Source organism: Spodoptera frugiperda, chromosome 20 (assembly GCF_023101765.2).
Source record: "Spodoptera frugiperda isolate SF20-4 chromosome 20, AGI-APGP_CSIRO_Sfru_2.0, whole genome shotgun sequence".
In the NCBI taxonomy this organism is placed as follows: Eukaryota; Metazoa; Arthropoda; class Insecta; order Lepidoptera; family Noctuidae; genus Spodoptera; species Spodoptera frugiperda.
The window spans coordinates 1805102-1820876 of NC_064231.1; the positions used below are offsets into that span (position 1 = coordinate 1805102).

The 15775-nt window shown below is 35.1% G+C and overlaps 1 protein-coding gene across 6 annotated transcripts; it reads left to right on the forward strand.

Annotated features, from left to right (window-relative positions):
- Positions 1-143: 143 nt before the first annotated feature.
- Positions 144-10176, forward strand: LOC118282266 (putative uncharacterized protein DDB_G0291608). 6 transcript variants are annotated; one of them, XM_050701145.1, is made up of 11 exons: positions 144-484; positions 830-907; positions 1553-1691; positions 2028-2175; positions 2589-2754; positions 3251-3304; positions 3768-4042; positions 4500-4625; positions 6144-6183; positions 6866-7025; positions 7678-10176. In XM_050701145.1, the coding sequence occupies exons 1-11, from the start codon at positions 376-378 to the stop codon at positions 7709-7711; spliced, it is 1329 nt and encodes a 442-aa protein (XP_050557102.1). In that variant the 5' UTR covers positions 144-375; the 3' UTR covers positions 7712-10176. The 6 variants fall into 6 exon arrangements, 3 of the variants coding, with proteins under 3 accessions (XP_050557102.1, XP_035459148.1, XP_050557101.1); XR_004784280.2 differs by lacking the exon at positions 6144-6183 and having other exon boundaries at positions 2040-2175; positions 2625-2754; XR_004784277.2 differs by lacking the exon at positions 6144-6183 and having other exon boundaries at positions 145-484.
- Positions 10177-15775: the final 5599 nt, after the last annotated feature.

Consider the following 15775-nt stretch of genomic DNA (forward strand, 5'->3'; position numbering starts at 1 on the left):
TAATTATTTAGCAAACGCTTGGTAACATATTTAAGCTGTCAACTAATAGATTCATTAAACATGAAAATATTATGATCTATGTTAGATCAATAAAATCGTATAAAATTACCATAGACGATATAATTTTAAAAAAGGACCACAGACAATGTAAATATTTGTAAATGTCTGCTCTGCTGTCTGAGGTTGTCTTTACATACGTAAAATCCATCAATATTTTAGGAAAATACTAATTTTAATATATTAAAGCTTAGAAATACTGTGCTTAGATTATTTCTCGCAATAATATGCTACCTAAAAGTAATAAATAGGAGAGAAACGTTGTAACACGTAGTGCTATTCCATGTTTGTTTCGCATTGGTGTTGAATTCAATCAAAATGCCTGCTGTAACTACACCTTCGGTGGAGGAGCAAAATGAAGCCGATCAAAAGATGTGGAGCGCATTAAAGCGCTATATAATACGAGAAAGACAAAGGAAAAAGGAAGGTGATAATTTTGATGACACATTATCAGCAATCAATAAACTGTTTTGTCCTATGAGAATATCATGTTATTGATGTATTTTTACATTATTTATGACTTCTATGTAAAAGTCTACAAAATATTACACTTTGAAACTTACTTATAACATACATTTAAACATATTTAAAAACTTATTGAAGTTATTCATTACACACTTGCATTCATAAGATACCTAGTTGAATCCTATAGGAAATAACAAATTTATTGTAATTACATGTTTACATTTTAAATCTTATCACAATTGTAAACAATTACTTTTTAGTTGTTTCACAGATCTACAATCTAATACAGACACTTAAATGTTTTCAGAATATGAAGCAGAAGTAGAAGAGGAGAGACTTCGGAAGGAAAGAGAAGCAAGAGAGAGACAAGATGTCATGACACTTGGTAAAACAACTCTATATAATAAAAATAAAACAAGTTTAACCCACATAACCTCCTGAGTCACGTATTTGTGACACATATTTCCATATCCCCGCCACTCGTTACGTCTGGGACTGGGACCAAGACCATGCATGATAAATTGTTTTGTTTAAGACTTGAGGCACCAACTTCCTAATTCCTCCTTTTTTGAAGTTGGTTAAAAATATCCTAAATCTGTCTGTATTATTGGTAATTTAAACCTTAACCATTTTTATTTTTTATGGAATAGGTAGCAAACGAGCAAACATATAATTCCATTAACCCTTTAAGTGTTGTATGCATGACAAATTATTATGTGCAGAGTTAATGAAAGATTTACCCTCAACACTTATTTACCAACATTCATGTAATACTCAGTAAGCACATAAATAACTACAATCCTGAGACCAAAACTCAAATGAATCATATTTGACCTCATAATAACAATATAAGAACATGGTTTGTTTCTTCTTAGAGTACAGTTAAACGGGAAAAGTAACCTAATCACTATATAACTTTTTAAATATTTATATATATAAAAATCCTGTTTTGAAACCTATTTACTGAATTAAATATAATTTTTGTTTTTCAAATAAAATTTACCACATTTGTTTTTTTTTTTGTTTTCAGAGGAAACAAAAGAACAAATTGAACAGTTGGAACAGAAACTCAAACAGCTTGAGAAAGAGAAACAACAGTTGTTCATGCAACTCAAGAAAGTATTGAATGAAGATGAAATTAGAAAGAGACAACAACAGAAGGAAACTAAGTGAGTATGGGAAATGTTTTGTTCTAATTACAAATTCTATATTATTTTTTATTTCGTTTTTGTTAGTAGCCAGTATTTGTAGTGTGTAGTGAGTGGAAAGAGGTGGACAATTGGCATTTTAAAGTTGAACAATGAATAAAATATAATAATTGTCTATAAATTTCTTGTTATGTTCAAACATTGAGTAATCAATTTTAAAGGGAAATATTCATTAGTCAGAATGGAGCCTGTACCTAACAACAGGTCCCAAGGATCAACTAACAACTTACTAACAAAAATTTACTAACCACTGCCACTCTGTAGACAAACTAATGATAGGCGAAAAAAACAAAACAGTGACTTTTCCAGCGAGATGCAATCCATGAAGATGCAGCCGATGGGCAACATTCAGATACCAATGTTCCCGCTGTCTACTTCTACTGGGCAGGCGGAGCCACCGCCACAAGGCAGACCACCTCCTCTAACCTCCCATATGATGACCAAGGTATAAGTAATTTATTTAAAAGCATTTCTACATCACCATCACAGACTTTGCTTTTACTATCTTGGAATAACAATCACTTTTGTATGTACAACATTGATTTGGTTTTGCACATTTTTTTTTACTAATTGTATGATGGTAATGCTAGACGGGTAATTTAACTGACTTTTTGAAAAGAACACTTAAAGAAAACAAGCACTAAAGTGTAAATAAATATTAATAGCAACAAGGTTGTTGGCACTTTTAATGCAATGGCATGTTTTTTGTAAAATTTCTACTAATGTTTTTAGTGAACCACTATTACATAGTTTAATAACATTCCATATCATCACAGCTAGCTCATCAGATCATCTTCACGTAACCAACTCACTAGTTGCACTTGTTTGTATTATCGTGTTTATTCTCCTTTGTTCAAGCATAAGCATTCAAACCACATGTTGTTCCCACAACAGCAGACTATTGTGCGAGGCCCCATACAGTCAGGCGTGAAGAGACCTCGTAGCCCCTCGCCGACGTACGCGCTCTACACGCATCGTCTGCATCAGCCCCATATGAAGCACCAACAAGTGTACTCCGATCATAGTAAGACATTAAAATATTTCTTAACGTAAAATGCCAAGCGAATTTGCACCCTAAGTACAAAGTTGAAACTTATTTAAATTGTTTATATCCACAGTTAAAAAGGTTTAATTTATCTTAACAACAAATTCGTATAATATTATGGTGATAAATTGAACTTAAAACCATTGATAAAGTTTCATCAAGTTGTCATCAAATTATATTGTACAGTAGCCAACAGGTCAACCTACTCCAATCTGTAAATTTATTGGATTTCCGACTTTATTCCAAAGCGTTTAAGTTGAAAATTTAATAACAGATAGGTTATGTCCAAATACTCAAATGGTACTCAATTTTAAGACACTCTCAAGACTAGTTCTGTCGCTATCAATTCTTTATAAAATGACAGAGATAGCACGATATTTAAGTACAAGTTTAAATTGAGTAGCATTTCAGTATTCGGGCGTTAACCTGCTAGTCACTGCCTAAATATGTGTTTATATGAGTAAATCTTTTACAGAGGTAGAAGATGGCCGCATGGGCCGTCAGATGGCTCGAGCCGTACTATGGAACAGTGAGTTAATTTACTAGGTGTCACTGTATGTCTGTCGCTTCTCATTCACACGCTATTCTTCCGTACTCTCTAAGCGTACCTACTTTTAATTTGCTCTTTTTTAACCGACTTCATTTCCCATAACCATTTTACTAACAAACTAACAAACAAACTTTAAAGTCAAACTCATTATTGGGTTATCAGGTATATAAATCTTAACTTGCAGTTTGTTTTCTTTCCTCCCCCTAATTCATTCCCTGAGTTTGACTAACATTTGCATGTAATTTATTTTGTGAGTCGTTTGCTAACTTTTACTTGTGTTGTGTTTGTCATCTGTGTGTTAATTCCTTGTTAACTGGAAATTTATTATTTCTTTATATTTAATATCCTATATTGATAAACAAGTTGTATTTTCAGAAGACACCACAGCGATAAACCAGAAGTGTTACCTATACAACATTTATTGATGACGAAATTTTTACAGAACCATCTCAGTACGCATCAAACGTGGGTGGTTCATCCGTATCGTCGAACGCGTACTACGCGATGCCGACGTCTGGCGTAGTGGGCGTAGTGGGGGAGCGTCCCCCTCCGTTACTGTACGCGCACCACGCTCACACCCCCCACACCCCCCACACGCCGCACACGCCCCACCACACCCTGATGTACCCGCCGGCGCCGCAGCCCCCACAACTGTACCTGGATATGCTGAAGAATAGAGACGGACAACAGCATCAGGAGCAGAAGAAAGAGGCTCAGGTACGTGGGAGATACATGGCGTGGAAGTCTTATGTATACGAGTGTTAGGTTCGGTTAGAAATATATGTTAATGAGGGGACATTGATAGTAATTCTACTCAGTAGACTAAAACAGCCCTGTTCACTCTGTCAGTCTCCCACTAGATGGAGCAATGATATCACTAGAGCTGCAGGGAGCCAGTAGATTCAGGTAGCGAGACCATTGTTCAGCAGTGGACGTCTTCCAGCTAATTAGTTATGAGGATGACATCAGTCCAGTCATCATTACTATTTCTTACACTACAATCAAAATGAGGTCTAAAGAAATGTCTTCCAAAGAGTAAAATCTGCCATTCATCTTACATTCATGTTTGTTATGTGTTACTCTTTAGCTAAAATTAGGAACTAATTATTATTACAATTAACAAAAGATTAGTTTCAAAAGCATTGTTTGATAAAACCCGTTCCATTGTCGTCAGCCACAAGTGCTGATTGGTCTGAGCGAGGCGCACCATCCGTCCGTGAGTAGTGGGGTGGCGTATGCCCAGCCACCAGTGTCACGTCACCTCTCCATACACCCACCGCCGCAACACAATAACATGCAGGTACAAATATCAACAATTTACGTATAAATAGACCCGTATCCTATAAAAGGATGTATTTAAACCCGCCTTTTATTGCGTTTAAAACCAATTAATTAATTATTTTGCGCAGGTATTGTGTTTTTTTTTCTTATTTTATTTGTTTTATACTTCCTTTCCTATTCTCTGTCTAACGTAGAGCTTGGTTATATTTATTTATTATAGTAGAGGACAGTACCCTTAGTATGAATTTGTTTTATTTTGAACGAAAACGAAACAAGAGCGCGTTCGTCGCTTTGATTGGCCGGTGCAAACCAATCAGAGCGCCGAACGCTGTCTCGTTTCTATCTAGTTATACGTAAAACAAACTTGTACTAAGCTTACAGTTCTCTTTAGTAAAACTATTTTATAATTCTATGTCATTGTCATAACTGTATGTACTAAGCTTATTATTCCACTAACTACCTACGTTTGCTACGTTTTATTTGCATCTTGCTAGTTATAGTTTTCGATATGGTTTTTAGTTAGTAGATTGTCAACTGTCCATTTATTTTTTGCTTCTTTTCATTATGAAACTGTGATATTTAAATGCCAAAGTTGAAATTGTCTTACTGCAAACCATTTCAGAATTTCATGCATGATTTCAACGTTGGTTTGAGTAATTGAGTTAGTGGTTTGTTCAATCCAAACCCCTTGAATATAAGAACTGTGCAACCTTATACATGTTTTTCCAAATGTTACTAATGTAATGTTTAGCTAAGTTACAGCTGCTGGACTTGTGATAGCCGAGGTTCGATCCCTAGGTACCAAAAACTCCACAACGGGAAGAATTTGGCTCAATCATTCATCCTACAGCCGGGAAATACCTCATCCTATGTTAATATGTATTATATTTAACCATTGCTTATTGTCATGTGAGCTTTGCCATTAAAATATTTGATCAATGAATAAACATCCCAAGTGTTTCCAACATCTGAAATTGTTCTGAACTACAAAACATTTCAATCACTAAATAACGTTAAACGAACAGCTTGATAACTAACTAGATTGCCACTAGCTAATGAATAGGATTTTATTATTTACGCTGGGCCGCAATGGGGGCCTTTAAAGGGTATAAAGAGTCACCAATGTCTGTATGACAAGATTCTGCGTCAAATGGCGCCAATGGCGATAATGGGAGAATACCCTGATTACTGAAGTTTTCATTGCCGAAATCTCTTCTATCTGCTAGACTACTCTGTAACTTTCACTACGAATAATCGACATAAACTCGATCGCGGTCCGTAATGATCTACACCAATGACGGGCGAGAATGCGATCAAGTTCACTTCGAAAGTTGGAATTGACAGTTACAGAATTGCTTAGCTGGAGTCATGCATCACCAACATACAATAATGGCTGGAAATAATCGTTAAAAACCCTGTAATTTGGACGTTTTTTGCCCTTGAAAAGAAGTCCCCCACTGCGACCCAGCTCAATGTGTGCATACCTTAACATTTTGTTACAAGTTGAATATAATTTTAATGCTACTGGATATATCAGAGCCAAATAGACCGTAGCGGCTTTCCTACTCGCAAACTTTGTAAGAATTTTTTATTTATCTTTACGCTCGTTGTCCTTATGAGGTGAACAGATTAGGCATATAGTGACTTTGTTAAAAATACATTATATTTACTGGGTTTATCATCACAATGTTTCTGTAAAATAATTGATTTAGTTTTGTTGTTATAATTTAGTGCTAGTCGCTCACCTCAGAAGCAATATCACTTAGGACAACGAGCTGTTGTGTTGTCCTTTTCAAGATGCCCTTACAGTACTAGGGCATAATTGTGATTTTTAAACCCAATGGGTGTTCAACTGCTCTCCTCAAAAACTTAAAGAGCGTGAAGCTACAGTTTTAACACAAAACTCTTTGAAAAGTCTGATAAAGCATAAATACATTCAAATAAAAATTAAAAAAAACTGTAATTATGCCCCAGAAATTAATTCAGACATAAATGTGTGTGTGTTTTTATTCCAGCCTTTTGACTGCCCTCGGCACGAGATGACGTCGCCGATTATTCAAAATTATTCGAAATTGTACACAAAATTAACGCTTTTGTTTGCATGCTATTCTCATAATTTTGTATCTTTCAAAGCATCTTCTTGACGAGCTTGTTTATTTTCGATTTCAAATTTTGAAGCGATATGGAAACGATTGGCCTTAAAGAATGGTGGTCAAAAGGGTTGTTAGGGGCGTTGGGTTAATCGTGTGGTTTGTGTAGACGGCGAAGCCGGGCAGCATAACGCAAGGCTACCCGGTGCAGCAGTCGAGCAGCGTGCAGAACCCCAGCATGTATCCGAGCAGACACCGCTACTAGCCGCGGGCCGCGTGCCGCACCCCAAGAACATACTCCTGCGGGCGCTCGTACATCAGCTGTTGAAGTAAACTCTCATACAATACTGTATATTTTATAATCCCGCTACTGCGATATTTTGTTTACAAAAAGTTACTTACAATTGTTTTTATCGAATGAAATGTAAAGAAAACCTTTTAATGTAATCATATCAACAAAGCACTTCAATCATAATTTCAGTGATGGTAATAATAAGAATCTCAATTTAATAAATATTTTGGCTGACCCAATATCACTGTGACAACCTCACTTGTTAGTACTAATTGACATCCATTTTAATGAATTCAGTTGTGTGGCTTAAATTAATAGTGGGTTATATTAATTTCATTTAGGTGTATCACACAATGTAACCTGTGTAGTGTCTACTACCATTAAAGAAAGTTTGATGCAACTTATGTTATGTTTGTTTATGTTTTATGTACTAATACGAGTTTATTTATCAGATATATTTATTATTTATTGATATGTCTTATATAGGTTACACGTGTGATGCGCCTCTGAATTAAACTACGCACAATTTGACATATTCTAGATATGCTATTAAATAAACATTTTATCGCAGTTAGCCTTTTTGTAAACTACATGTACTTATCAATAATAAAATTTATTTATACTGCAATAAAATCTATTTTTGGTTGGTATGGTGAAGCAAATGTGGCTCATAGAGCTTCTATTCACAGACAGAGCACAATAGAAAAATGTACTCCGCCTTAGATGACCACTTCGAAGGACAATCCACCACTACCAACCTACGACTGAGATGATCCTGGCGAGGTCGTCGATTTTGGGAGGCCTGTCTAAATAACTTTTATTTGAGGACGGGATTAGGTTAGCGCATTGTGTATTTTCACAATAATTTTTCACTTTACAGTGTTATATGTATAAGGGTTCTATTTCATGAAGGAAGTTATGCCACTTTCAACACAAATTCTTATCCTTATAGACAAGATAAGGGGCCTGTTTCACATTAAATGGACAGCCGCTATGTACCATAAAAAATAATTAAGAACTTAATTAATATAAACTATCTGTCACATAAGTTTATAGGGTACTTATATAACAGCAATATTCTTAAAATAATGTGATAATACACAATGCGCAAACTTACCCCCTCTCCACCAAAATCTTGGCCTTGATTCATGCCGGGAAGAACATATAAAAAGTGTTCAAAAACATTACCGAGACTCTTTTTCAACATCTAATGTACATTCAGACTACACAGTGACAGCAAAAAGGTTTAAGTTATGCAGTGTATGAACTCTTTAGTGAAACCCAGTGCGCAGTGACTATAATGGGCTCTTTTATTGGCAACTCAGTGTAACATACCGCCAATAATATAGGTGCTATCTAATACATAGGTCCATAATCTCTGCTCCAAACGAAAATAGACTTTGTGTGGATATAATAGCAGTGTATATCCTATAAATATATGAAGTCAATTAAAACTAGGATTAAAGTATTATTAATGATGTTTTTTTCCTTATTCTCTTATGAAATACGCATATAATTAAACGTAATATTAAGAAATACTGCCGAGGTCTTAAGCGAACTACCTTGGTGATAAAAATGTCTTCTTATGCTACATAAAAATCTTCCTAGAATAAATACCCAATGATAATGGTTTAAACTAAAGTGTATGTCATTGAAAAGTGCAATATACTATGGAAACCTGGACCACTCATTTTAGTAAGATAATCACACTTTGTTGCCAATAAAACGCCCAATTTTTATATTTTAAGTTGTACAAGGCATATGGTATAACAAAAAGACTATTATAATAATATGAAATAAAATAGCAGAATTGAAATAGATTTTGTATCAATCAATTGTATGAATAAAACTAACAGAGTGATGTGTAAAAATATGAAATGTTATGTTATTGTGAATATACGGTTTGAAATAAGAATAGAATTAATAAGTATACAAATATCCTAGCTTCAGTAGGTATGTGAAGTCAATGATAGATTCAAGGCTAATAAGACTTTGGTTTATTAATTATATGACACAGTTTAGATACAATTTCAAAACAGTGTTACTCAATCAAAAGTATTGGTGCTAAATACTTTGCGCAAAAAGGTCGTACGTTGCGCAAATATGATGTAGGTTTGCGCAAGTGTGTTGTACTTTAGCGCAACCGAGTTTGAAAGAAGATCCTGAAAATATATTAAGATGGATTATTAGATGGAGAATTAATTTTATTATTTATCTTTTAAATGTCCTTGCCTCATCATAAAAATACAATGATTGATTAACACTGATTTGTTAGAAAGATGCCATCATCTTTCTAACAAATCAGTGTTAATCAATCAAACATAAAAATAAAACATAGGTATTTTTAATTCCATAATTAAAAATACCTATGTTTTATTTTTATGTTAATACTCTAGGGTCTTGTAATGATTTTCTATTTAAGTGCGATAAAACAAAAATATTGTTTGATATATTTTTATTATAAAAACATTAATAAATTCATCAATTAATGTACCTATGGAGAGACAAAACAACAAAGCCAGCCATGAGGCATGAGCTGTAAAACAGTAAGTACCTAATAACCAATATCCATGACTATTTTAAATTTATCTTTATTTCGTAGCAAGAAGAGCTGTTTTTGTTAAATATTCTCTTGAATGTCACAGTTGAACTGTACAGAGATGGCGCCTGTGTGAAATAAATAACACCATAATGTTTGTTTGTATAGTGTTGGGTATACTAAGGAATAACGTTTACTTTCATGTAGAATTCAGCTCACGCGGATCTAGTCCTTATGCGTGCAATAGAATTCCTCCAGCCGTTTAGTATGATCCTTGTAAGAGGAAAACTTGTATTAAATCCTATAAGGATCAGATCCGCTTGCATTCTGAAATCTGTATAAAAGAAAAATTAAACGTCTTTTCGCTCATATCTAAGATTTAGCGCGCACTGCGATGAAAGAATCCTTATTATATCGCATTTATGTTCTATAAACCTATTAATGTATTGCAAAAAGTTTAACGCGCGACTAAAATCATCGTACTCGCTGGCCCTTAGATATAATCACTGACTTGGTATACCTTGATGGACTGCAGATGTCGCTAAAAGCTTAGTTCTCAGACAACAGTATTGAAATGACGGGAAAATGTTAATGTATTATAAAAACAATGCTGCTTGTACTGGTTGAAGAAATATAAAATGAGTACATGTACATTTTGTTTTAATTTTATCCCTTTTACCTCTTACACCTCTGAAAATTTTCATATTTTGAAATGCAAAGCAAATGTTATTTTCTGGTTTAAAAGGCTTCAGGTAACTGCACCGTCTTGATATTTATACCATAAAATATTCAATTGTATCTTAAGACCTTCTAAGAGCAAAGTATATTTATGGTTTATAACAATGGCATTAATAATTGTGTCAGTTACATCAAACATGTAAATAATTAAAACATAAATCTCAGACTCAACATTTCAAACTCAAGAGGAAAGAAATATTTATAAATAACTGGGTGAGTTACATCTTTCATTAGGTACATAATGTAGAACCTATAGGTATAAACAGTTTTAATATAGATATCTGACTTTTTAACTAGCAATCGGATCCCTCACTGACCTTCAAACATGCAGAAAGGGGGACAAACGCAAATATATTTCCCCGCATGATTGCTAGTGCATACAGATTAAACTGAATGGGCGGTGGGAGTGAGGTAGGGTCAGGCAGACCCCTCTGTTTGACCTGCAAGTAGGTCGTGCGCGATCGATGCACTGGCTGCATCTTATTCGTACCGGTCGGCCCCCGGGAAAACGGCATCCTGATCAACGCAATAGTAAATATAAATAGGACATATAAAACGTGATGAATGTTGTGTTGTGGTGAGCGTATATAATATGAAATTATATCAATCCCTAAGTAGCATTTAAGTAGGTAACTAGGTAGCTGTCGCTGTTGCTACTATAAGTCTGTATAACATAAAATGCCTAATTTGTTGCATATTGAATTCACCTAAATGTCCATTTATGTAGGTAAATAAATAACTATAAGTATAGATAATCACTTTGCCAATACTTAGGGTTATTTAAATTAATGACTCCGGGATAGGTAGTTGAACATAGAATTTTCGACGTTCTGCCAGAAATTAAATACTTATGTTTTTATAAAACTTTTTATTTTTATTAAACTTTAAAAATTCAAAATTAGTTGGTGAAATATGCTTTTGGCTAAATAACAGCGTTATTCTTAGAATAAGACTTAGGTACCTATCTAACGTCGGTGAAATGATGAAACATTAATTTAGCTGTCCAAGAGTAAATAACGTTTTTCCCAGAATAAGATTTATCTAACTTTCATGAAACTGGCCCTAACCAACTCTAGGTACCTAACATGAGCAAATAACTGAACCGATTTCCCTTGAAACGAATGATCCGCTTACTCGATCTAGCACGGGTGTCTACGTGAGGCTTAGCATGTCAAATAGGATTAACAATTTGCAACTCATAACGACATTAGAGTCTACAGACACTGCGCTAATACCGCCAGGGTTTCACCTGCACACCTGCGTCGGAAGGATTAAATTCAATAGTTAATGTCGGATTTCAAATCATTCATTTTGAAGATGGGTAATTATTATAATTGGTAAAGGCCATTTAGGTGTGGAAAGCCATGCTTCAGCATGAATGGGCCGGTTCGACCGGAGTGATACAACAACCCTTAAATTCCTCTGCCTCAAAAGGCCGGCAACGCACTTGCGTAACGTCTCTGTTGTTTCGGGTGTCCATGGACGGCGGCGATTGCTTACCATCAAATGATCCGTCTGCTCGTTTACCAGCTTATACTATGTTACCTACTTGTAATATTAGATGTTTAGTAGACACAACCTATCTATCTTACATACTAATTAGTAGGTATATAAGGTACCTATCCTAAACTGATGGCTATGTCCATAACACGTATCCTAGATACTCCTCACAAATTTCTCAACTACTTACTACTACCTAAGTAACTTACTATAGAATTTACATTGTATATTGTTCCTGCATACTTGAGAAACAAAGCTTCAACTCTGAAAGTTCTTGCGGAAAATTATTGTGGAAAATGTTTACAGCGGGTACGTACAAAGTTTTGTTGATACAAATTGAAACGATATTAATTACCTACTCGTACCTACTTGTAAAATTAATTAGGTATCGGATCTTCCTTCCCATTTAACTTTCATCAGTTTTTGTAACATGGGGTTGGAAAACCGTTTTTTTTTGTTACTAAAACCTAGGCGCATTATGAAGGTCCCCCTTTATAATGCGCTTAGGTTTTTGGGAATAAAAGACTAGGGAGTGTGCGATTTTTACCTCACTAAAACCACCACGGTGGCCACCCAGCCCTGTAAGGGGCACCGAGTCTTCTAAGTAGACTTGCTCCGAAGACCCCACATTGCAACGCCTGTTACGGCATATACCCATTAACGCCAACGCCTATTACCTCTCTTGTTTTTCTTGAAAATATACAAAAGTAATTAAATAGGTTATTGGGACTTTACCAAACAATATTATGAAGATCGAGAATGTAGCTTCTTGTAATTGTCCTAATGTTGTGGGTGTAATTTAACGTCAAATGAACCGTCTGCTTGTTTGCCCTTAGGTCTCATAAAAAGCTGTTTTTGTATGAATTTACCTACTTAGAAACTTTTTACGAGGTAGGTAGTTACCTTAGTTAGCTTAGTTTAAACCTACTTACATACCTACTTAAATAAGAATTAGGTAGGTATAAAGGATGGTAAATAAATATTTAACCAAATCAACGAATGAAAGTTTTAAAAAGACTATACTAATTCAGAAACAAATTAAATAATCTAAACAATTTTTTGTATGACTGAAGAAACATTCCAATTACCTACTTTCTGTGACTAAACAAGATTCATAGCTCCTTTTTATACGATATTTTCTTTCGTAATAAATTCACTCGTGTATTTTCTTATTCATACGATCTCGCTGTGGGACTCCTTGGAATCTGTTTTATTATATTACTGTTATTTCATTATATTCTGAACCGGCTTTCATACATGTGTCGCCTGTATTACTTGTTCGGAATTGTGACTTCATTATTTTGAAGATCGCTAGGAAGAAATCAAGTTATGTTAGGCTTCGCGGACGGTAAATAACTTAAACGAAATTTGTGAATAATTTTATTTACTTATGAACTGTTGTTATTTACTTAATTAACAGTTACCGCACTCAGAAACATTTAATGATTAGGTATTTAAACTGTTCCTTAATAGCGATTTTGTATCGAACACTATTGCTAAGGACTGGGTCAACTAACTATTAAATGACCGAGTAGGGTGGATAGTTAATTTAATTTTGTCTTTCATTAGGATCATAAACAGCACGTGGTTTCTAGTTCTCTACAGTAAGTTGTGTTGTTTCCTTCCCTGTAGACATGGTTAATTTTATACACCGATTGAATTATGAAAGTTTCACAAAAAAGAGAACAATGACGTAGGTGGTATCTAATGATTATTTACAAAATGTAACAGAGTAACTAGGTACATCAGTTAATAGCGAAATTACTTTGAAATAAGAAGCCTCTTTTACCCATCTCTTTGTTATCCTGGAATCTAGCATCCAGACACCTTTGTCCTCCAATTGATAAGGATACGTTTTATCACCTTATGCTGTGGACATACGGTTCAATTTCGCGCTGAAATCGAATTAGGAAGATGCAGTGCGCAGGCGTGAAGCTATTGACTGTCCCCCCTTCTCCCTTCTCTAAAAGCTGAATGTAGTGCTCACAGGACCCAAACAAAGGATGGATATGATTTGATGGCACCTCGGAACCGCGCTTTGATAAATGACATAACTTTAAAATTGCGAAACCGCACTTTTGTTATCACGGTAGTAATTTACATTTGGCCTTGGTTGTAGGGTTAGTCAGCGTTTTCTCTTATTCAAATTAGGGTAGTTGCTTTTTTTCTTTTGGAAAATGTATGTTAATTTTGTTTATTGTTAGTCTGATGGGTGTTAATACGAGTCGCGATGCTTCCCGGAGCTCATTTTACAGAGCGTTGTTCGTGTCTTCCTTCACACACTCGAGTAAACTTTTGTTATTCGTAGAACTGTAGTGTAAACATTTATTTTCCTCCCAAGTGGAAATAAGACTACTTTCCACCAGACGGTTACATTTTGTTGGTCTAGTTTACTACTACATATAAGGTTTATTTTACAAATATATATACCGCTATGCTTCTGATGAGTTATAATAATATGTTTTGCGCTTGAGATTTAGGTGGGTAAGTACCTATTTACTTGGTTTTCATCAGATCATAGAGGTACCAAATAGAAAATCAAACATTATTTTATTATTATGATATCGACTTACTCACGTAACTGTTTTACGAGGAACTCGACTAGTTTCAAGCCATGCTAGAGGCTTATATTCATGAGAAGCATTCCGCGACATACTTACACGACGCGTCGTGTAACACAACATACATAAAGCCTAAAACATAATAATTAATTTAGTATGTCTCACAAAAGTTATAATAAAATTAAAATGAAACATATTCGCAACTAACGGAGATGTTAAAAAATCTCAACAATCACGAGACGAGAGTATAAATAAGTCTACGAACATAATAACCCATTTCCCTTTGTGGAGTAAAGACGTTCGCCTCGTAATACGTTCTTTGGTAATCGAAGTTAAATCGTATCTTTGTTGGAACGATTTCAATTGGAGTGAATGGTTCCATTGTGTGTGGTAAACGTTTAATTCGTTTCCAGCAAATTGGACGACATGTTGCTTATGAATGATGATTAGTGTCAAAGTCAAAGCGTTTATTGCAACTAAGTGTACAGATAATGGTCACAGAATAGGAATGATCACGGGGTATAAAAATGAAAATCTAATTAGTCTCTTTTATGGGGCAAGCCCGCCACAACCTCTCACACTGGTGCAACTCCTGTAAGCCAGGATCTACAGTAGATACATTCATGAAAACACCGGAACATTGAAGTCCGGCGCGTCCCAGGGACATGAATGACTGTCTTGGATCCCGCAACGAAATTAATCAGAAATTATTTTTAGAGGAGAAGAAAAAAAATATTATTTATTCTGTCACTTGGGTGTCTTAGGTAGTGTATGATCCACAAATTGTTGCTACGGGTCTGGGCGTCGTGTGTATGTGAAATTGTATGTTTGTAAACGCACCCACGATACAGGAAAATACCCTAGAGTTTAACAAAAAATATACTGGTAAAAAGTGGGTGTTACATTGTATAAGGGCCTAAGGGTGTCTCCTTTCGGGGAATTCAAAGCCTTATGTTACCTTCGTTATGTATCAACAATTTTTTATTTAATCATTATAACTCGATTCGTTCCAACTTCGTAACTTACAAGGTTGCAGTAGGCGCCCTACGTTTCCGTATTCCGAAAATAAACTTTCATTCAAGTATCATCATGTCAATTATGGTTGAGCCTTGAGTTGTCACATGTGTATACCCAAACTTCACTAGGACCATTTCTTGTGTGTATAAAAATATTGAAAGTTTTTTGTAGGAAAATATTAATGTAGCAACGTCACGCCTTTTATCCTCGAAGGGGTAGGTAGAGGTGCATATTACGACAGGAAAATATTAAACTTTATTGTAATATGGTCATGATGATTTATTGGGTGATGGCAGAGGTTTTTGGAGAAGCATTTATGTCACCACCACTAGGTAAGTGGTACGTACTCATACCGAGTCCCGCAAGTTCAGCGGTGTTTCTCCCCCGTGTCTCGAAAAGTACATATAGCTATGGATCCTGCGCCTGAACTCT

Bases quoted from the DNA above. Each gene is read 5' to 3' on its own strand.
- LOC118282266 (XM_050701145.1), top strand. From the start codon at position 376: ATGCCTGCTGTAACTACACCTTCGGTGGAGGAGCAAAATGAAGCCGAT. The intron at 3,305-3,767 runs GTGAGTTAATTT...AAATTTTTACAG, and splicing joins TCGAGCCGTACTATGGAACA to AACCATCTCAGTACGCATCA. The intron at 4,043-4,499 runs GTACGTGGGAGA...CATTGTCGTCAG, and splicing joins AGCAGAAGAAAGAGGCTCAG to CCACAAGTGCTGATTGGTCT.